The 22,927-nt window shown below is 40.2% G+C and overlaps 5 protein-coding genes and 1 non-coding gene across 6 annotated transcripts; 2 read left to right on the top strand and 4 right to left on the bottom strand.

The window, feature by feature from the left end:
• Positions 1 to 1,574: 1,574 nt before the first annotated feature.
• TRNAI-AAU (transfer RNA isoleucine (anticodon AAU)) lies at positions 1,575 to 1,648 on the top strand. Its single transcript has one exon. It is a non-coding gene; the product is annotated as a tRNA-Ile (tRNA).
• Positions 1,649 to 3,308: 1,660 nt separating this feature from the next.
• LOC135638065 (serine/threonine-protein kinase AtPK2/AtPK19-like) lies at positions 3,309 to 8,251 on the top strand. Its single transcript, XM_065151015.1, has 7 exons — positions 3,309 to 3,459; positions 4,854 to 5,787; positions 6,824 to 6,906; positions 6,993 to 7,113; positions 7,205 to 7,378; positions 7,469 to 7,576; positions 7,695 to 8,251. The coding sequence occupies exons 2-7, from the start codon at positions 5,131 to 5,133 to the stop codon at positions 7,992 to 7,994; spliced, it is 1,443 nt and encodes a 480-aa protein (XP_065007087.1). The 5' UTR covers positions 3,309 to 3,459; positions 4,854 to 5,130; the 3' UTR covers positions 7,995 to 8,251.
• Positions 8,252 to 8,443: 192 nt separating this feature from the next.
• On the bottom strand, positions 8,444 to 12,265 carry LOC135638066 (thioredoxin H4-1-like). The gene is made up of 6 exons (XM_065151016.1): positions 12,123 to 12,265; positions 10,921 to 10,985; positions 10,120 to 10,239; positions 9,571 to 9,693; positions 8,910 to 9,099; positions 8,444 to 8,818 (listed from the first exon to the last, which is right to left on the bottom strand). Exons 2-5 carry the CDS (start codon positions 10,939 to 10,941, stop codon positions 8,938 to 8,940), a joined length of 426 nt encoding a protein of 141 aa, XP_065007088.1. The 5' UTR covers positions 10,942 to 10,985; positions 12,123 to 12,265; the 3' UTR covers positions 8,444 to 8,818; positions 8,910 to 8,937.
• A 1,526-nt stretch (positions 12,266 to 13,791) lies between these two features.
• LOC103986208 (pathogenesis-related genes transcriptional activator PTI6) lies at positions 13,792 to 15,159 on the bottom strand. The gene has a single exon (XM_009404141.3). It carries the CDS (start codon positions 14,867 to 14,869, stop codon positions 14,054 to 14,056), a length of 816 nt encoding a protein of 271 aa, XP_009402416.2. The 5' UTR covers positions 14,870 to 15,159; the 3' UTR covers positions 13,792 to 14,053.
• Positions 15,160 to 16,910: 1,751 nt separating this feature from the next.
• LOC135638458 (uncharacterized) lies at positions 16,911 to 18,239 on the bottom strand. The gene is made up of 5 exons (XM_065151567.1): positions 18,226 to 18,239; positions 17,833 to 17,998; positions 17,731 to 17,767; positions 17,540 to 17,649; positions 16,911 to 17,456 (listed from the first exon to the last, which is right to left on the bottom strand). The coding sequence occupies exons 1-5, from the start codon at positions 18,237 to 18,239 to the stop codon at positions 17,007 to 17,009; spliced, it is 777 nt and encodes a 258-aa protein (XP_065007639.1). The 3' UTR covers positions 16,911 to 17,006.
• A 1,300-nt stretch (positions 18,240 to 19,539) lies between these two features.
• Positions 19,540 to 22,443, bottom strand: LOC135637981 (protein YCF54, chloroplastic-like). The gene is made up of 3 exons (XM_065150889.1): positions 22,159 to 22,443; positions 21,497 to 21,729; positions 19,540 to 19,816 (listed from the first exon to the last, which is right to left on the bottom strand). The coding sequence occupies exons 1-3, from the start codon at positions 22,378 to 22,380 to the stop codon at positions 19,624 to 19,626; spliced, it is 648 nt and encodes a 215-aa protein (XP_065006961.1). The 5' UTR covers positions 22,381 to 22,443; the 3' UTR covers positions 19,540 to 19,623.
• Between the last annotated feature and the right edge of the window lie 484 nt (positions 22,444 to 22,927).

Raw genomic sequence — 22,927 nt, 5'->3', positions numbered from 1 at the left:
TATATATATATATCAATTATCAAGCTTGATCGATAGAACTAGATTATGCTCTATTCTTCTAATCAACATCTCCTCCGACAAATCTTTAAATCATGAGATACCAAACTTATAATATGTTGAAGGTAAAGGCCTGACATATTATCACAAGGTCCTGAGTTTCGAATCTTGCTATTAGTGACAAAGTGAACCTACTAATAGTATAGAGATGTTGTCAAAAAAATTGGTAGTAGATGATCACACCTATAATTCTTACGGTGCTTGCATCGTAACATAATTATTATGATGGATGATTATTGATTCTTTTAATTTAGAAATAGAGGATGGGAATGAGAAAAAAAAAAGACAAGAAATAATATAAAAAGAAAGATATTGCTAACCGATTTACTTTAGCTCGACATAAAAACCGACGGAATGAATTCATATAATTTGAAAAAAAAAAATTTCTATAGTATATAGTTAATTTTTGTTTCACTTATTATAGACCTCAAGAATACAAAGGCAACATATGAAAATAAGAAACAATAAATTTTCATAAATCAAAACATATCAACCATTATAACTTTTCTCTCTCCGAATAAGATATATCTTCATATTGAGTTAAAAGGAAACTTAGGAAAATAATGAAATATAATATACCATAAATTGAGACATATCGATCATTAGAATTTTCTTTTTATATTTAAGATTTTTTAATATTAAATAAAAAAAGATGAGAATGTATAACAATCATGGCATGCACAAACTAAGGCATTTCGATAATTACAATCTTCCTTCTCCAAATAAGATATATTTTCAATTTCGATTTGATGAAATGCATGATTGATAGATTTTTATCTATGATCAAAGTATTCTCGTAGAGAATCGTGATCTTCAACAATAATCAATATTTGTTTTTCTTTAGGATAAATTAAACACGCAAACCTTATAAAGAAACTATTGAGCTAAGGAGGATGATGATAAACTTCTTGACTAACCAAATAAAAGGTTTAAAAATTCAATGATGGTAAAATATTCCCATAACCGAACTCAAATAAGATGCATTATATCGATCTTGAGTCGCTTAACCTCAATTTCTTTTGTTCCGTTTATATTTATTATCAAGGATCGTTGTTTCGGGTATCAAACTCATTTCGATAGAATACTGATATATCGTTATATACTAATGTTTTAGAGATGAAGAAACATAAAGAGAATAGAAAGAGATGGTTTGTGCCAAACTGTACACGATTTATCATTGATATAATCTGAAGGATAACCAGAAAAAAAAATATGATAGAATCTAATCTTTTTTCTTATCACCTTCAAAGGTTTTTACTCCATGAATCTACAAGAGAACAGCATGAAACTTGATGAAGTAGTAAAAAGACAAGCTGGTATTACATGTAATCGATAATATCAATCATTTATCAGTACACAATCTTTCAGAAAAATATGGGTTCTATTTTGTAGGCAGGAAAGAAAATAATTGCAAATGCAATGACCTTAGTAAATGTTCATATTGGTGAACAAAATATTTGAATTTTAGAAAATATATTATATATTTATATTATTTTAATTAATCAAATTAATGTATTGGCCTATTAGCTCAGTTGGTTAGAGCGTCGTGCTAATAACGCGAAGGTCGCAGGTTCGAAACCTGCATGGGCCATTTTACATTAAATTTATATTTTTTAAATTATTTTTAAGTAATTAAAAAAATATATATTCGACGTGTATTTAGAATAAATATAATTAATTTACATATGAATAAGATAGATAGTATTTTTTTTTTGGTAATTCTGTTCATACTTAGGAATGCACGATTTGTATGCAAATATAGTTATATTTGTAATTTTAGAAAATATTTGTAATTTCAGAAAATATTTATAATTTTAGAAAATATTTATAATTTTAGAAAATATTTATAATTTTAGAAAATATTTATAATTTTAGAAAATATTTATAATTTTAGAAAATATTTATAATTTTAGAAAATATTTATAATTTTAGAAAATATACTCTTTATTTAAATTATATGTAATTAATTAAATTAATGCATTGGTCTATTAACTCAGTTGGTTAGAGCGTCGTGCTAATAACGTGAAGGTCGCATGTTCGAAACCTGCATGGGCCATTTAAAAAAAATTTATACTTTTGTAAGTTTTTAAAATTATTTTTTGAATAATTTAAAAGTATATTAGACACATATTTAGAATAAATATAATTATTTAATATATGAATAAGTTAGTATTTTTGGTAATTATGTTCATAGTTAGGATTATTTGACGTTGCACCATTTGTATACAAATATAGTTATAGCTATAACGTTGATTAATTTACTTATATATGAATAATGCAATTATTCTATTTTTTGGTAGTTTTATATATTTTTTAGTCGTAATTCTTTTTTTTTTACTACCATATCACGATTTGCATAGAAATATATTTTGTAGCTATATTGTTGTTTCTTAGCTAATAATTACTTTATAGATTAATGATGCACGGCTAATAATAGTTTTTTTTTCATATCTATTGTTTTGTTATATATATATATATATATATATATATATTTCAAAACAAATTTTTTCGCTTGTCTTAAACCTATATATAAATATTCACAAAAGTCTTTTAATATTTATGTTCACTTACGATGAAAATAAAAAATAAAAATATGATATTATTTTGTTACAATGTTTTTTATTACTGAATTGACAAAATAGTATAACGGTTCGGATCTAACACCACTCGAATCGATTCAATTCACCGAAAATTCAATTCAATTCATCGACATAATAGAAATATTTTTATTCTGTTTATAAAGAGAAAGGCTTAATTGAAAAATCGTTGTTGCTTTCGAATAATAAAAATATTCCTTCTTTTTTTTCCTTTTCTTAAAAGAAAAGTAATAAAAAAAATAGAAAACTAATCGCGAGTGGATATCTAAGCACATATCCTTCCCTCACCCCATAAAGCCGTATCCATCGCAAAGATGGCGTGCTGTTCCCACCCGCCGTCGTCAAACAAAATTGATTTGGCGTCTAAATCCGCGCTCGGCCACGGAACCGAAAGCCGCCCCCATCCACATCACCATCCGAATGCTTCCATAGAAATCTTATGCGTGAAACCATGACGACCTCTCGCCGCGCGGACGGATCGGCAACGGACGGACTAGATTTAACTTCAACCTGGTCCCACGGATAAAGGGTGGATCCGGATAGATTATTTCGTGCGCGCGTCCGCATAGTGGTACCCGTCGCCGCTTCGTTGAAGGGCAAGCCAGGATTTGCGCGTGTTCACACGCGCTCAACCATCAGTTCCATTCAGGGAGCGCCACGTGTCGTCCCGGAGCTCGGCTCGTTCACGGAAACGCCTGATTGGCTTTTCTTTATAGATGGGGGAATATAAAGTGACCGTCGGAGGCCGCCACTCGATCGCCCCGCAGCGGTTTCCCGTCTCCCGATCGTCGCTCGCCCTCGCAAGGTATGGGAATTCGCTTCCCCCCCTCCCCTCCCTCCTCCCGCTGCTGCTTGTTTCTTGTGGTGTAATCTGTTGCGCTTAGGGCTAGGGTTTCTGTGCCGGATCGAGATCCTTGGGTCTTTTCTTGGTGACCCCCTCAGATCCGCTCCCTTCACATAATCTCCTGAGGATTCGGTGAAGGAATCTTGCATCTTTTTTGTTGTGAAGCTTTTCTTCTTTTATCGGGGCTTCTTGTGGTTGAATTCGGGGTCCGTCGATGGGTTGGAGGAAGCTAGATGATGCGATGTGTTTTCTGATGTTTTGATCTTGTTTAATTTGATTCCTACTTGGTATCTTGGTTGGGAACGGTTAAATAGAGAAAGAAAACATGGGATCTTGGTGTTGATGGAGGAAAAGAGGGGGTTTGTCATGCCAGTCGGAAAGGATTTCCTAAGATATGTCGAAAATATTCCGTTTGTTCTTTCGATCTGCCTGTAGTGGACCTGGAACACCTAACGAGGAAGTTTAGGCTACGGATTCTCCTCCCTCTTTCACAATTTCGGATGGAGGTATCAGAACCGTACGCTTCCTTTCGTGAGTTTTTGGCTCTTTTTATTTCACAAGTCATTGAAATTTAGGTCTTCACGATAAAATCTAACGTTTCTGCTTACTTCTCTTGGTACCTGATCTATTACCACTTGTTCGAATTTATTATTGTACCCATTTCAAGTTCATTTTCTGGTGCAAATCCAGAGTTGGAGTTTATTTAATGCCTCACAATTGCTATGGTGGTTCTTTTAATGAGCCAACATAAAGTAAATGTAGATATTGGCTGACATGTCAGACATTATGACAATTTGATATCATTGATTTTTTATCTGCTTATTATTTGAGTTATTGATTCATCTCTTTTATATCAATGGGGTCTTCAGTTTTATTTAAGACACCTTGGTTTGATGCTTTATTGCCTCTGGTAGACTTTCTTTTATATCAACTCTGTCTAAATTTTTCATTAGGTTTGATGCTTTATTGCCTCCGGTAGACTCTCGTTGCTCAAATCTAATCAAATTATACCCCAATCGTGACTCGTAGACCTTAATACAACACAAAACATGACTTTAAACATTTACCTAAAATAGTTAACAAAAGTAATGATGGAAGCCTCTTCCAATCATCTCAAAATTATGAGAAATTTCAGTCCAAATTTAGTTGAAAATTTGACTTTCCCTCTAGTCTACGCTAATAACACTTACCTGGAAATTGATTACCTTGGTCCAGCATCTGATTTTCTTGCTAAGAGGAACTTCATTTATGTAGTTCTAGCAAATGAATGGTTCACTGTAAGAAGCATGCTTTTCGGTCAAACTCAGATTGTTCTTTGTCTTGACAACTCATGGTTTTTTCAATCTGTTAATCAGCTCTGGACAACTTAATCTTAATGAATTCAAGAAGCACAGTAGCATCTACTGTTTCCTGCACATCGGGAAACAAGAGCAACTTTGGTCTTTTGGTGTGCTTACTCCCTGGGTTCCTGGGATTTCCTGTTGTACGTGTGGACTTCCAGCTATTCAAGGCCATTGTCAGGAATCCTTCATCATCGGTTGTCTTTGAGACTTGCGGAGGAGGCCAGATTTAGCAGGGACGGGAATTTCGGCGACTTGCACCAAATTCAAAACCTGATTAGCACTTTGAAATATGGTTTCCTCTGAGATGAATAGTGTGACCAAAATCACCGGTCGCAAGAACTTAAACATGGAGATACTTCTTCCAACAGGTCCCCCTGATGTTGCGGTATCTGAGAACATGGAGTTTGATTTCTCTGATGTGTTTGGTCCTGGCCCTGTTCAGACCTCAGTTAACGTGAATGTTATGAATCCTGATAATCAGGCACCTGAATCGGTTCCAAATGAGACAGTTTATGACAATCCAGTGGTCATTTACAAGCGATCACATTCTTTGGTGGGGCCTTCAACTCCAGTTAGTCAGTCCTTGCAGCTCAGCAAACTCACAATACATGAGACTGACAATTCATTGGAACTTTTGGAGTGTGCGTCTGAAGTGACTGGTGATCTGGAGTCATCCACCTCTTTCACGGAGACGCATGGTTCAATATCTGAGAAATGTGAGGTCATAGGGCTTTCAGACTTTGAGGTTTTGAAGCTAGTTGGGAAAGGTGCATTTGGAAAAGTCTTTCAGGTGAAAAAAAGAGGCACTTCTGAAATCTATGCAATGAAGGTTATGCGGAAGGATAAGATTATGGAAAAGAACCATGCTGAATACATGAAAGCTGAGCGAGATATTTTGACAAAAGTTGATCACCCTTTCATCGTCCAACTAAGATACTCATTCCAGGTGTGAAATTTTCCTTGATCGTTTCTGAATTTTGATTCATAGGTGCTGTGAGCTAGAATAGAATATTGACCATTGTTCTATTATTATAATTTTAATGTCCGGATACTGAATATTATGCACTATAAAATATTTGATGTGTATAGTGATTGTCCCCAAACCCTGTACTGGTAGGAACCTCAGGCACTGGTTTCACCCTTTTATACAGGATTTTATTCCATTGCTACATCTAGGGGGAAAATTAAGTGGAACTTCTTTTCATTTTTAAAAATTTGAAAGTAATACACTCATGAAAGTTATAAGTTGCATAACTTGTAAAATCTGTTACCTTTTTGTTATATTGAAGCAGTCTGTTAATGACATGATACAGCACCTCAAGAATTGGGTTGCTCAGGCATAAGGGTCAAGCTATTGTCCAACTAAGGCCGTCCTCATATGCAGCAAACTGCTTGAAGTTAAGCAGTATATTTTGATGTGCAATCATGACAAAATCATGTTTCGTATCCCCATGAACGACCTCCAAATATAAGGCTACAAGATCAACCTGCTCTTTTGGACCCATTCATAAGATTGTTCAAACAATGAGCAATAGAAACTTATGGTAAGATGACACATGAAATTGGACATTAGAAAGTCCAACCAGTGAAGCCAAATCTTAGGAAACTTATGGGAGCTTGTTGTTTGCCAACTCCCAGTACCTGTAATTCCTGCCATAGCCTTTGTAACTATGAAGCCAATCTTAGCGATTCGAATATTCTTGCATTATGTGCACAAGCATCATCTTTGTTTACTTATCTAGGTTATGTATTACAGCATCTGTAACAATCATTATGGTAACCAACAAAGGCACAAGAACGATCCGTTATGTGTGTGTAGGACAGTAACTGATACTAGGGTTTTTTTTTACACTATCAGCTTCTGGTTACTCGAAAGACCTGTTGATCATAAACGCTTTCTGATGAAGATATTTACCAACTGAGAGTTTCTGTCATGGCCTTCTAAACTCATCCTCCTTTATATACTTTATCCTACTGTGCAGACAAAGTACCGCCTGTATCTTGTGCTCGATTTTATAAATGGAGGACATCTATTTTTTCAGCTCTATAACCATGGCTTGTTCAGGTAATTTATGTTTCTCAAACTAACGTTTGCAAGCAATACTTGGAAGAATATCACAGTAGAACCTAACTTTTTGGTTACATTATCAGAGAGGATCTTGCTCGCACGTATGCAGCTGAAATAGTATCTGCTGTTTCCCACCTTCATACGAATGGTATAATGCACAGGGACCTCAAGCCTGAGAACATTCTCCTCGATGCAGACGGTCATGTGAGCATATCTGTCTTCCTCTTTTTTTTTCCCATTTTCCCAATCTGCACCTTCTTCCTGTTTTTTCTCAACATGAATTTTTTCCGTTCAGGCCATGTTAACTGACTTTGGTCTGGCAAAAGAGTTTGATGAAAATACTAGATCAAACTCCCTCTGTGGGACGCTCGAGTACATGGCTCCTGAAATCGTTCTCGGAAAAGGCCATGACAAAGCTGCTGATTGGTGGAGTGTTGGAATCCTGTTGTTCGAGATGCTCACTGGGAAGGTCCGACTCTCTGTTCGAATCTAGTCTTCATTCTTCCTATGTTGTCCTTGTATAATGTCTCACGTCAGAATACACTTGTTACATTCGCAGCCACCTTTTTTCAGTAGTAACAGAGAGAAAATGCAGCAGAAGATAATGAGGGAGAAGATAAAGCTGCCTGCTTACTTGTCCAGCGAAGCCCATTCCTTACTGAAAGGCGTAAGAAGTCTATGCTCTTGCACTTTGCCTCAAACATCCTCCATGATCACTGTTAAACTTCTAATCTTTGAAGGACCATCAAAGATTTCTTAGGTTGTTCCTTGTTCCTTCCCCCCAGTTGTTGCAGAAAGAAGCAAGCAAGCGGCTCGGGAGTGGCCCTGGTGGGAGCAACGAGATAAAGAACCATAAGTGGTTCAAATCGATCAACTGGCGAAAACTGGAGGCCCGGGAAATCCTGCCTAGCTTCCGGCCTAATGTTGCCGGAAAGACCTGCATCGCCAACTTCGACGAGCGATGGACGAGCATGTCGGTGTTGGATTCGCCGGTCGCAAGCCCGGTCGCCGGAGAGAACGACTTTGCAGGGTTCACGTACGTGAGGCCTGCTCCTTTCCTTCAGAAGCCCAGCCCTCTAAGCTGACAGAAGGGCGGGCGGGCGTGTTCATGGCAAGATTGTTTCGGAACAGTTTCCGACTTAGCTGTTAACTGCAGCATGCACAACATTCCCGTTTGGGGATCTCTATCTGTTGGGAGTGCACGTAATTGTACTATTCAGGATCTGAGTGCACTCAGTTTGGCTAGCTTTCATTTATTCATGCACTTTGTTTCAGTGTTTGTTTGTGTGGGCAAAGGTGTGGATCACAGTAACATGACTAATATCAAAGCTTTCATTTATTCCGTCCGTTGCTTCTCCCTCCTTTGGCATGTTATTACTGAGACTTTCATTTTCACAGATGTATATGGATTTTGATGCCTTCTGATGACCTGCATCAACTACCACTACAATGGCTCCCCGTTGTGTTCACCCGCGAGCCATCGTCCTCCTTGCCTTCTCACCCACAGCATTGGAAATCTGAGCTGCTATACACATCACTCTAAATAATTCTTCATTGCACTGTGATATCATCATTGATAATACAAAGCACACTCCACTCTTTCGGATATCAATTATCCATCTTCCAGTACCATAACACCCTAAGTTTAGGACTGGATTCTGCCAAGGTATACATGTATGTCCAGATAAGTACATAGGCTTTTGTATTCTACGCATGTACATGGAGTAAAATCACTACAGCTTCTAGTGCCTTTCAGCTAGTCTCCTCTGCTTGTCAAGTCAAGTAGCGGCTCGACAGTGACACTGACTGCATGAACCTCCATATGTAAAATCACTACAGCTTCTTTAATATCACTTAATTCTTGCGAAAACAGTGACTATATCGCATGAACCTCCATTTTTTCTACTGCCTGTCACGTCAAGTAGAGCAACTTAAGTTGAACAGGAAAATGATGACCGGCATAATACGTGTTCAAAGAAGAGAATAGGATTAGGTCATACCATATTATGTTACGACGCCTTCTCTTCATCAATTTGAGCCCTTGGAGCACTGAACTAAGGAATCCACAGACATGATTATCTTCTTCTCCAGCTCAGGCCTATTAGCACCAATCACCTTATCCAACTGCTGCCCATCTTTCAGGAATAAGAATGTTGGAGTTGCACGTATATCCCACGACGAACTAAATTCCTGAAACATGTACAGCCCATGCTTAAAAGTATACCGTAAGCCAAATATGGTCGGCCCAGAACTTCTCTAATGTTGATCCACAAACTTTAAAAACTGATTTTGAAAACCCTACTACCCAAACGAACAATGAAAAAACTAATTTGCTTTTTCGATACAAGATGTGGGGTAAACTGTTTCACTTTTATTCCATCGCTACTTGGTTATATGCGAAAGATAATTGAAAGAAAAAAATACTTGATGCCTTGAATAAGAGATACTTCGGCGAATGTCTTCAAGCAAGCTCAAGGATGACGTGCACATACAAATATAGAGAAGGGATGACGACGAATTAACAAGCAGGAACTAGGATACGTAAACTCAGACAAGCACAAAACTATTGGTCTTTCAAGGAAAAGTCATCCTAAACAATAGTATGTGCATAATTGACATGAAAAATTGCAATGGACAAGATTAAGATAATGTCGATCTTACCATTAATTCATCAACATCTATTGTCAAAAACATCAGTGACGGATACTTCTGAGACAGCTCCTTATAAAGAGGTGCTATCATTCTGCATGGGCCACACCAAGATGCACTGAAATTTGCTACAACCTGTAGGAATAGAAATCAAAGTTCATGCCAGTTTGTCCAATTATAGAATAAGGACATATATCTACCTGATGCTAAATGTGTATGCATTAGAAAACATATCTGAGTGAATGCAAGATTATTGGTCTCAACAAGTTACTAACACTTTCATTATTTTTCTTGACCACTCTCAACATGTAAGTGAGGTGATCACAATTCCATAGTTACTTTTGGAAGTACTGATATCTATAATTTTGAATATAACATTCTGTACGTAACACTTAAAAGCACCTATTTGAAAAACAGTATGAAGGTGAGAGCAATTCAAGTTGATCTCAAAGTTACATTGAATGCTTCTGTAAGTAAATTATGTGACTATGTAAGTAAATTCTATAACAATATTTGGTGTGATGTGTCCAAATATAAGTGAGGTTGTCTTAGTTCACTTACGATCTTGCCATCCTTGTTTGCTTCCAAAATCTTTTGATCCCAGCTCTCTTTTCTAGTAATTACATGCACATTTCCACCTCCGAAGTCTATCTCCTCTTCAAGATCACTACCTGTCCCTTTCTGAAGGAAATGGAAAGACAGCATAAAAGGTCACCAAATAGTCACTGACTAAAGGTTGGAAATGATGGAGAAATATAAATTAATCCGATATCAGATGTTATGACAAAGATATTCATAAATCCATCAGGTTTCTACACAATAAGGTGAAATAATCGAACCATTTAAGTTTATTTAGAAAAGGCAGGAGATTCCTCTAGTTGTCAACAGATAGCGTATGAACTTTCAATCTCTAGCAATGCCGAATCCAGACAATATGAGTGGGAGATGTAATCATGAAAGTGCACAAATATTTTCCTAAAAAATGTGTAACCATATATGTGTTTGATAAAGCTCATGATCAGAGATTTTATAGCTGCAATTTAGCTACTCAAAACATTATTGCTAATACAAATAAATTCTCCATTAACCACAAGACCCACCCTTTTCCTAATTTCACTAGCACATGCAATCCATGCTTGGATGCATGCATAAACTTTGTTAGTTTTTGAGAGACAGCATATATGGAAAAGCACAAATAAGTAGAAAATAAAGCAAAAAAAAAAAGCTTTCAAAATTAGTAAATTAAAAAGGAAAGCATGAAATCCAAGCACCAGCAATAACAAGCAACAAATTATAATTTGCTTAAACCACAAATTCTAAACAGTCATCATGAGCTGATGTCATCCATTGGTAACTTCTCACTTTTCCTGAACAGTTCCCCATGAGTTAAAGAGTTGGAGTCCAAATAGCAAGATAACCAGCTTCCGCTGTGAAAACAGAAATCAAAGCAAAGACATATTAATAAAAGCTATATTCATGAACCAAAAAGTATAATCAGATCCAAAGAAACTAAATTCTAATCAAAAGTAAGTCATGTCCAAAAATATGGGTAAGGAATCAAATTGCAAATAATGATGATATTTTAATTGGAAGCTCAGTAAAATAACTACGAGCAGTATACCGGAGATTTGAGCTCGTTCGACGATGACACCCATGTTAAAAGAGATAAAACCTAAATAAATGTTACCAAAATAGATCCAACTAATATTACCAGAGGAGGATTCACTTAAAAAAGTGTTGAATCATTTACTCAAACGCATTATAGCATCGATATTAAAGGACTTCTTTGCATATATTCTGTAAAAGCATCCTATACTCATACATTCATCTTTAAATTCTCATGGATATATAATTTTTGCCTTGAAGGTGCTCATATGCATACAAAAAGAAAGGGTCTTCCAAGGAGCACATACCCAAGAACATTCTCCTCCAACATGAACGGACAAAATACCCTGGATTCTCTATTCCAAGGCGTTGTATCTATGAGGTGCCTCTTATACCAAGACCTATTTGAAGACTGTTCAACATATATTTCTTCTCATTTAAATTTCGTTTCTTCATAAGTGAAAGGTGGCTGCTTTGCTTTCTCTCCTCACTAGCAAATCCTCAGCTCTACAAAATAGGCACCTAAAGCTTCCGACTGAATCCGTATCGCTCTTGATCTCCAGCTATTTGACTTCGACACCCGACCGGCGAACCCATGAAAGCTTGTGGTCTCATGGAACCTTGAAGTGGGCTATCGGAGCCGAAACTAGGCACGCAAACCACCCAATTCCCTAATAGTTTCCAGAATCATACACTGATAGAAAATCTTTGAGCGACTTCGTGAGATTTGCTCCGTCTGTTGGTCGAACAAAAGATGATGAGCAAAGCATGAACTCGCAAAGAACTTCCCATCCATGATGCAGAGACCGACAGACACAATTATTGGACATAAAATATGGATTCAGAGTCGGCAATCAATGCCAAGAATGGGCAGATTTAAACGGGAAGCAAGGTGAGGTCCTCCTCGTATGGCGACAAAACCAGAGTTCGCGGGACGAATTGGAGCCACAGGAACTCACCTGAAAAGATACGTTCCAAGTTGTCGAACCGTGCCCTGGACGAGAATCACCGGTAGCCGCCGACGGGAACCGCGATGATTTGGTGGCCGCCGACTTCCCCCAATGGGTCGATCGGATTTAAGAAGACGACTCCTGGTCTACGGTGGGTCTTCCTTTTATCGCGATGGACCGGGCCGAACCCAATCCGATCTTACTAGATGGACCGGGCCAACTATTCCGATCTTACTAGATGGACCGGGCCACATGCGATGGGTCTTCTTTTGATCGCGATGCGATGGAACGAGATGGACCGAGCCGCCTATTAAACATGACACGTGTCGTGAGCTTAGAGATGCCACGTACAGGTCATTGTCACAGTTCTTCTTAATTATTATGCTAATAAATAATTAAAATAGAAGCAAAGCCTTTTTTTTTTTTTCCCGTAGACAAAAGGAGATGTTTGTTTGACCATATTTCATCGCGAATGATAGGGCAAAGCTTCATGCTGAAGACCATAATTTTGAATTAGCTGGTGAGAAGGAACATGCATGTCCTTTATTTTGCTGGACCACCACGCTGAATGGTTTCTGCAAGATGGGATAATGCAAGCTAAAAAGCAGCTTTATTTCATGCTCCAATTCCCTTGTCCGAGTTCCTTTCGAAAGATTATCCCAAGAAATGTTCCTTTTGGAACTTTGGCTACCTGTGTTTTGTCTTCAATGATCAGAAAGATTCAGGTCTTGTCTGCTAGCCTCGAAGTCATTTTCCAACAGAAAGAACACTAGAGCGAACTATTTCCGATAGTTATGCTTTTTTTTGTTTTTGGTATAGATATTCATTTCATAGGACGGCATTAACACTGCTGATCTTACTTACAACGAGTCGCAGATAACAACACTCTCGATGCAGAGATAGTTTCTGTACTATCCTTGTCGTTTCGATCCAACTCAGTGCAGGAAATCGAACAGGACAACAGTTTCTGCTCCCGCTAGTGGCAAAGAAGAAGCTTCTAAGACCATCGCACCGAAGATAGAGACTTCCTGCGCTGACCTGGTCCCTCCAGGACCACCGAGGAGTATGGGCTGGTTCTTCTTCTCCTGCACTGAGATCTTTAGAGCTCCACCGACTTGGACCATGTGTGCTTCCTTTTCCGCTTTCCACGGGCAAAGGACATGGTGGAGGCGGAGGACGAGGTGGATCCGACCGCACAACAACGCAGCTCGGTGGTCCGTCGGCGAATGGGTGAGACACTTCTTTCCGCCACTTGAAGACTTGGGTGAGGACCCTCGGCGAATCCGATGCCATGATTGAGCAAAACATACTAGGATGATCCGAACCCGTTAATCCCAGTCCAATCATATTTTAGGGCACGTGGATTGCCACGCATGCACGCCGATCAGACGGCTCCGCGTGGATCATGGAGCGATGGCTTTCCGACCACTCGCGGAGACGGCTGATCACGTCGAGGAGTGGAAAAATCCACGGCGAGGGGGCGCTTCCGTCATTTCCAGAACAGACAGACGTGGGGTTTTGCTTCGCACTCACCCGCCGCGTGACCTCCGATCTCAATCGACGGTGAGAATGTACGCCACGCCTGCCGCGCCCCGCCAGCCACAGCCCGACAAACTCTTCAAATATGCCGCGGAAGATATTATCGCCGTACACGACGACAGCCCCTCTTTGTAAAAAAGAAAAGAAACAGAGGAGTTATATATATAGATATATATCTGACCTTTCCACGGCCAGCCGTGGAATTGAAGGAAAGCTGGCCGTCACACCCTCGTGCCTCTCACTCCACAACATTAATGGTAACAGCGCTCCTTAATCTGTAAATTCTGTATACCCCTCCCCACTATTTTTTTTTTCTCTCTCCTTTTGAAACCTTAGAAATATAAACAATATAGAAAAAAAGATGAAAAATTCCGCAACACACTAGCTGAAGTACTCGCTCGCTACAACACAGCACTCGTCTTGGATGGAGAGGAAGAAAACGACTCTAAGGTGACCACTTCGAGCATGAAATCGTCGGCGTCGAACTCGGAGAACCCGTCGCCCGCCGCCTCAACGGATGGCCGATGCGGCAGATAGAAATCGTTTATGTAGAGCGGCGGGTCGACGCGTAGCCCGAAGGCGTCGACCTCGCCGTAGCCGAGGAAGTCGAAGGGCGTCTGGTCCGCGTTGTTACGGAGGACGGAGGTCGGGGAGGGGAAGGGGTTGTCGGAGACGTCGTCTCTAGCGCAAGACGATTCGCTGCTGTCGACGGTGACCGTCTTCGTCACGGGGAAGTTGGTTACGGCCTTGGCGCCCTTGAGCTTCATGGCGGCGGCGTCGTACACGGCGGCCGCCTCCTCCGCCGTGTCGAAGGTCCCGAGCCAGACCCGCTTCCGCAGGGTCGGGTCCCGGATCTCCGCAGCCCACCGGCCCCATGGCCGCCGCCGGACGCCTCGGAACCTTTTCCAGCCGCACCGATCTGTCGCCGCAGCGGGTGGCCGCTCGGGCGGCGCCCGACGCGGGGCGGCCTCGATCCCAATCTCCTGGACGTGCCGCTTAACGCGGCGACAGGTGGGCCCGGCATCCTCTTCGTCGTCGCTAGAAGAGGAGTCAGTGGCGTCAACGTCGGTGCAGTGGAAGCGCACGACCCTCCTCCGCCGGCTGCTCGCCGCAGCGGGTACCGTCTTCCTGGAGCTGGCGACGTGCTCGGAGAACTTCAACGGGGCGTCCAAGGCCGCAGCGCCGCGGTTCCCGCGAACGACGGCTGTCGGATTCATCGCGAGTAGCGACGGATCTGGCGGCCGGAGACAGTCCGCTGTTTCATCAACCACGAAAAAGGTAAAGGACAGATCCCCTTTTACTTCACCCTCCCGATTTGAAGGAATCAGAAGCGAGTTCCTCTCCTATTTCTGGATCACAGATGACAAACCCTTTCCGACAATCGAGAGAGGTTTTAGCGAGGGTTTAGGGCGGAGATCAGAGGAGAGAGAAAGAGAGAGAAGCGAGAGAGGAAGCGAAGAAAATATTAATGGAAAAAAAATAATAGTAAAAAAGAAAGCGAGGGAAGATTGGGGGGAAGACGAGAAGCATATATAACGGAGCTTCAACACCCCCTCGTCCTTATCTGTTTATTTCCATAATATCCAAACTACCCTCGTACCGGCTCCTCGTCTCGAAACTGCCACCGTGCCTCTCTCCAGCTGGCACGTCGCCTGGGTCGAAATCACAATAACGCCCTGGCAAAGAGGCGTGGATCAGCACGAATCTTGAGGTGCCTGGCACAATCCGAATCCGATTCGATAAGATCCAAATTGGCGAGGTCCGATTCAATTTCGTTCCGGTCAAACACCGGCGAAGTTGACCATAACATCTCACCTGCTCACCACCTGCCTTTCACATATAATACATATGAATCAAGTGCCGAGTCGTATATTTTATTTCTCTTCGTTCACAGGTCGGACAGATTATGGACTCTGAGCAAATCTCGTACGTCATATCCGATTCGGCAACCATTGACGCATGCGGAAGAACACGTCTGCGTCTTGCTGCAGGTTAATAATTCTGGGGTTAAACTGATCGAACCTCATCAACTCAGGTTAACTTTACTTTCTATCCTGATGCCTTCTCTCTCTCTCTCTGTCAGATGGCTGCAGGTTCATGTTCTGTGACATCAGAATGTCTTCTCAGCTCAACACAAGTTCCATCAGACATCCTTGGGGACCGGGACATTCGGTGCTGACCGTGCGAGCCAAAGCTGGAGATCGTTCTTCGTTTGTAGATTTCGTGTGTATTCTAGCAAGAATAGTATGCAGATGAAAGGCTAAGAGTTTGACTATTATTACCTCCTACAAAATTGGGAGAAAGTGACCCACACGAAGGTATGTTCTTCGAAGCTTCTGTCTGTTCATTAGCCAACCCCAATATTGCCTCATGCCACATGAGTTTTAGTTTTGATTTGGAATCCTAAATAGATGTGCTTGCAAAAATGAAACAATTAAGATTGCCTGTAGGCCTGGCTATGAATGTCAAAGTGTTGTCAGCACCAAGATCAAAGTACAAGAATGTCGAAGCTGGTCGATCTTGGTCTTCTGGGAATAGTTTATGATGGATTCCTTGACGCTGGACATACTTGAGGCTCAAGATAAAGACGATGAATCAATTGACTATGATGGTTCCCGGACACACAGACCTGCTGATTGCAGACACCACAAGGCCAAGCAGATGAAATGATGAAAGCGATCTCCAATGGGTCGCAATTGGCTTAGGTTTATTTGAGGGTTGTGTCAAGCTGATAAGCTAATGTGGTTGTCATTCCTACATGCGGATATATGTATGTATGTATGTATATATGTATGTATAAAATATTATTAATTAATAATGAGTAGTCGAATCTGTTGTGTTGATTAAATATTTTTGGATAATTATTTGCTCGAGCATCCATGAAATCGAAGATAATAATATCAAGAAAAGAAGAGATCATATGCAATTATATATTTTTTTTTATCAAATAGTAATAATAATGTATTATTAGTCTAAGATCAAATCAAATAAAAGAAAGAAAAACTATATTGAACTTTAAAAAGAAGAAAAATACTTATAGATACTGAACTATTCTTGGACTTGAACTATTTATGCCTAAACACTTAGACTTGGATAGATCTATACATATAGATGCCATCTATTTATAGATGTGAATTGATAATTTAAACCAAAAAAATCTTATCTTTACAATTCTATCTATGAAATAAATGATTCAAAAAATATATTTTAAATTTTAATAATTATTTTATATGACAAACAGCATCATTGAGTCTTCGGTAGCGAAAAGAAAAGGTTTATGGACAAGAGAATCACTTCTTCCTGCTGTAGAGTGAACTCAGAGAGCTCGTCTTGAAGGGATTGGGATCCCCGGAGCTAGCTAGCATCCCGGCCGAGGCCCCGTGTAGTTGCATAAGATGGATCCGCTCTCAGCTTTGACTGCCAGAACGAGAGATCGTATATGGAGGTGCATTCTGGCGGTGCTGCCGCGGTCACAGGAGAAGCCAAGGTTGCATTGCCACCGACCCTTTGCTCCGAACTCGCTGCCAAGCTTCCCTCCGGGATTCCTGCTGTGCCCAACACAGTGAACCGCCTAAGAAGCTCATCGGTCTCCAGCTCGCAGATCGGGCCTTTCATCACTCGGTCATCCTCGTAGTTGGTGCTGGAACTCGGTCCGGCTTCTCCGGTCGCAGAAGAACTTGCATGAAGGTCATGCCCTCGCACCCAACACTGCTGCAGCCTCATCTGTGCCGCCATCTTCGCCTTCGGGCCTGCATCTCTCACGAAGCGTAGCAAGCTCTCTCTGTAACTCGGTCCGCTGTTGTTCTGCGGATACGTATTTGGCGGTGAGAAGTCAGAATGTGGCATGCAAAGGTAACCAAAGAGTGAACGGTAGTTAATGGCTTTACGTAGACAAGCTGTATTGGCTTCTCCAAAGCCATTGAAACTATTGCCTCGCTCGAATGGTTCCAAGGCCTATATGTGTCCCTCCGCTGCACTCCGCTCGACTCGGACCAATCTGCAAAGCGTTGTGAGAATCAGATTGCAGGATACGAAAGCTCAGACTCATATCATCTCAAATAATGGACTGTAATCTTACCATCGTCGCTCGGAGAAGCTACCTCTGTAGGTTTTTCCTGCAAATCCCAAACCAGTTAGAAAAGCTTGGAAGAAGATGATTTATCTCACAGACTTGTCTAACCTTCTTCTTTCTTCCTCGTTTCCTCGTACTTGTTTGTGCAGCATTGGAAGGTTGCAAAGCATCGGTCGCCGACGCTGCAGCATTTGCCGCCTTCTGCTCTTCTAGGGCTTGCAATCTTGCGCTTCTCCTTTGCCCTCCTTCGGGCAACACCACATGTTTCTTTCTCCTTGAAGAAGAAAATGGCACCGAAATAGTTATGACCATAACATTTCATGAAAGTTATTTGCGTACATAAATTATGATCCATCATCTTCTTTACGACGATCGACCCACGAACAAGAAGATCATGATTCACCAAAACATAATCCAAAAGCTCATACAGATCTTGAAGAAAGGGTAAGATATACTATTCCATAAGGAAAACACCTGAGAGAGAGAGGGAGAAGGCGATACCTCAGAAACACCATCTTCGAACTTCCTGTGCATGCAACTCAGAATCTCGTAACTCAACAGCGATGAAGCATTGGAGAATGATATATAGCAAAGCATGTTGAAATTGTAAGACAAGGGGGGGTGCATCGACAGGAGCAAGGTAGGGGATAGGAGAGGATGAAATGTGGTTATTAAATGCGAGAAACACTTGGGAAAGTAATATTCTACGTAGATATTTAGCTTGTTTTGTGTACATAATAAATACACTAATATGCGACAAATTTAATGTATTCTAATTGTAGTAGTAAAAAGGATAGCATGCAAAATTAGTTTCCATTCAAAGCCTGTAGTCTTGTTTTTATGATGGAAATAGCTCATACTCATTTTAATGCGCATTCAATGAAATCAATAGTAGGCAGGCATGGTTGTTTTTATCCATGCATCAAAATGATCATATTGCTAATTATGACATGCATTCTCAAGTTCTTTTCTTTATATATTGTTCCAATGGATTCTTGGTTTTATTGAAAGAAAATATCATTTTTAGGGAAAAATAAGGAGCTGAAGAGTGGTAATTAACCTTCGATTCTTTGATTATGTGTCTGTCTGTGTTGGTAATCAGACACATTTTGGTTTGTGTGGAACAAAAGTATTGACATTTTGGTCAAGACCCAACAATGGAAACCTGCATCACTAAGCACCATTTAGTACCCATTCATGTGTCTTCTTCCTCTTTGGCTTTTCCAGATTGAACTGGCAGACAGACACAAAGAATCATGTAATTGTCCAGCATTTACATATTGCCTTGCATGTCAACCATCCATATTTGACTTGGTTTGACAGTGGTAAAGATGGAAGCACAGAAGGAGAAGCATGAAGGCAAAGTCAATATCTCTCCTTTTCTCTCTCTCTTATTCAGAAGCTTGAGTTTGACAATGGAGTGGAGGTCCTAATGAAGAAGGCATAAAATGAAGACACTCAGCGAACATTCTGACATTAAACTGCAAAACACTTTCTTGGATTCCACAAGAATATAAAGCTGCAAAAAAGACCACTTCTTTGTGACAACTGAAAGCTTGCTCCCATTATGTTTTCTTGGTTAATTTCTTGTGCTAGTGATTTAAGTAGTCAATCAGCATCTTCTGTTCTCTTTAATTTCTCCACTTCCTGTGATTAATTGTCACTTGATCTCTTCTCCAAACCATATCACAGTATGAGGAAGATGTCCACTGGTAAGTGAAGGTTATGCAAGTAATTGAAAGCTGGGGGAGTTCCATGGCAGAGGAATTATATGAACACCTAAAACAAAGAATACTCATGCTAACCACAAGGACAGACTCCAAACTCAGAAATTTCAGATTAAATTCACTGCTACATGCAAGAAACCAGCAATTTTGTTTTGGGAACAAAATGTTAGATCTATGACATGCTTTTGCAGGAGCTTGGTGGCAAGAAGGGTTCCCACCATCCAAACTCATATTTTGGATATGGCGCAGTCCACTTTTCAGGCCTTTCGAATTCAAGATCAATGGGGTTGTAAGCCAAAGCTTCCTCTAGAGCGTCGGCTTCAAAGCTTTCTGCTAAAACCCTGTCCAGTCTCAGCTTCATGAACCTGTGAAAACCATCAGAAGCAACTTTAAGATGAGGAAATCTGATAGCGATTGTGAATTCTTTTCTAAGTTCCAGCTATTAACCCAACATCAATTTCAATTTTAGACGAGATGAATTCAGATTGAGCATTTTCGTTCGTAGTGTAAACTCATGCAACCAAGCAAAAGAACTCTAGATATTTGCAGTAGTCCAGATGAAGTTGGAAATGTTTCTCCGACATAACATATACGATAAAAGAACATATATATGAAACAACTGAGTAAACACTTTCCTGTGCAGGTTAAATTCAAATAGCAAGTAAAATAGCAACATATTCTTGCAGGTGGGAACATATAGTTAATCCGATCAGGCTTCTTTCCAATCACTACAAAGTAAACAATCTTGAGAATACAGTAGACCAAGCCCCTGACTACATGTTCAATTAAGGTCTCATGTAAGTAAACATTGTTAACATCCAGTTGACGTATGTGCCAGCCTTGAGTGAACATGTAAAATAGCAAGATATTCTTGCAGGTGGGAACATGTAGTTAATCCGATCAGGCTTCTTTTCAATCACTATGAAGTAAACAATCTTGAGAATACAGTAGACCAAGCCCCCGACTACATGTGTTTTCCTGAAACTTTGAACACCTTAATTCGTTTGTACTTATGGTTTATCCCTCTGTAAAGTAATATAGTATCAAGATGAAGTCCTAATCTTTCGATCAAGAATTTCTTTTCTCGGTGTTGTGCCGGTTAGTTCCATAGTTAATATAATAAAAGGCTCACACAGATTACATGCCAATACAAGAAACCAGAGAGCATGAGTAGCTGTTTCATAAACCACAGTGCTTGCCTTCTTTATATCATAACCATTCCTGAATGCTACTTACATCATTGTCAGAAAGTCGAAAAACTGCTGTGCTTAGTCTGGTGGTTTGTGATTTCCTAAAATAATCTACCAAATCAGATACGATTACTCAGGTGATTATAAGCCACATTGACTGCCTATCTACCTGGTTCATCTTGTGGGGTAGTCTTGACTGCTATCAGTATAATTATTTGAGAGTCAGAACCCACATAACCTATGATTTTTCTTTGCTTCGCAATTATGACACTTAAACAAGTAATGGGTACTATCGGACTTCGGAAAGACACAGAAATTAAACAAAGAGAAGTTCTTTGCTTTGCAATTATGACACTTAAACAAGTAATGGGCACTATTGGAGTTCAGCAAGATACAGAAACTAAACAAAGAGAAGTAAGATTCAAATATAGTAAAGTTCATAAGTGAACCTTGTGACAATCATACATTGTCCTTAGGTAAGGTGTAAGCTATATTTCTTGCATCTGGAATTCATAATCAGATTTGTCTGCAAAAAAAAAAAAAAGAAGAAGAACAAAGAACAAAACCTTTCGACAAAAAAGTTGCACCCAAAGTTGGATGGATGCCTTTTGTTCATATCATACTGTTTGGCCTTCGTTTCCAAGTTTAGATTCGACTCTCTGCCGGAGAGCACCAGCATGACCCCCCCATCCACTCTCTCTCATTACCAACTCTCAAAATGAACAGCTTCCAAAACAAAATAGTGTTCCTTCTTCCTTTTAACATGGCAAGCATATAAGAACAATAATCATGCAAACAAAGAAAATAATTGAAATGAGCAATGGCTAATATAAAGTAACTAGTGAGGAGAATTACGTCATCCAAGGTCCATCTGTGGAGACAAGAGCCACAGCAGGTCTATTTAATCGCTTGACGATGCCGGGGAACCTGTCCAAGAACTTGGGCTCAACAACAAGCCAGAAGTCCTGCTCTCTGTTCCGCTCCTCAAAGTTTCGGCGCCGCTCATACAGTAGCTCCTTGAAGTGTTCCTCCTCATCCAGCATGAATTTTGCATTGGCCACCACAAAGTGGTACCTCCTTGGTTTTTCCTACAGTTTTAAGCGACTCATATCAGAAGATCCTCAAAAGAACAGCTACATTAACTGAGGCTTAACTAATCATTGACACTCTTGCAAAGGGTAGCACAGCTATCCTAATCTGACACAGAAGTCTTATCTTCTGAATAACTAATACTAAGAGAGGAGACTTCTTATCATTGCAGAACTGAAAGAAAAAAAGGATATGAAATGTGTCAGCTGTGTGCATCGGATCCTTCAGAAAAAGAATTCAGCTTTGTCAAGAAACGTTTCGTTCACTAATCTAGGCAGAAAGAAGGGATTTTTAGTGGATAAACGCCAATTCATCCCAATTTCACCAAACCTGTAGCAAATTGCAGTCATGTGCATCAATCTATTCACAAAAGAAACAAGCTGCAAAACCAGACATACAGAGAGAGAGAGGGCAAAAGAGGAGGATACCTCTTGGACGGGCTCCGACGAGCTGAGCTGATCGGAGTCCACGGCTACAGCTCTGACGGCAGGGAGTGACGAAAAGCAGAGCTTTTCATGGAGGTTGCGGGTTTTGTGGTGGGAGTTGAGCGGGCGGAGAAGAGAAGGCCTCCGAGGGAAAGATAGCACATTGCCTCGGCTTGGCGCAAAGCCGGCGCACGGGCCGAGGGTGAGAGTCGCAGGAGCCACCATGGTCGGCCCGCCTGAGAAAGGAAAACTTAGGAACGGGAGGAGCAATGGCGACCTTATCTCAAACGAGACATGCCTATAAAGATCTTAATGCTATTGGTACCCAACGCCAAGTGGGTGTCCCATCGCACCCTCTCAGTGATGAGTTGGTCTTTCCACGTCTCGAGGAGTGGCTTGTTTTCTAAATAAATAAATGAATAAATAATGGTAATTTTCATTTTACTATTTTGTTAATGATAATTCTTTATATATATATATATATATATATATATATATATATATATATATATATATATATATATATATATATAGTTCTTCTAGAACACCTTTTCCAAAACACACACGCGAACTACCCTTCTTTAAAGTTTTTCTGGGGCCCACCGCGTCGGGTGTGGGACAACGTTGGGTGAGAGGACAACGGTGTCTGATTTTATGTGAACTTTCTTTTTATCACGGGGAATCGGGGTTGCCGATCCAACGGTACAGATCGCAGGGATCAACAGAGAGCCCACTGTTATAAATCTCGTCCGTCAATTCCTCCCCATTTAAG

This window comes from Musa acuminata, chromosome BXJ3-5 (genome assembly GCF_036884655.1).
Source record: "Musa acuminata AAA Group cultivar baxijiao chromosome BXJ3-5, Cavendish_Baxijiao_AAA, whole genome shotgun sequence".
Classification (NCBI taxonomy): Eukaryota; Viridiplantae; Streptophyta; class Magnoliopsida; order Zingiberales; family Musaceae; genus Musa; species Musa acuminata.
The sequence above is the reverse complement of the archived record's forward strand: the minus strand, read 5'-3'. Positions and strand labels throughout refer to the sequence as shown.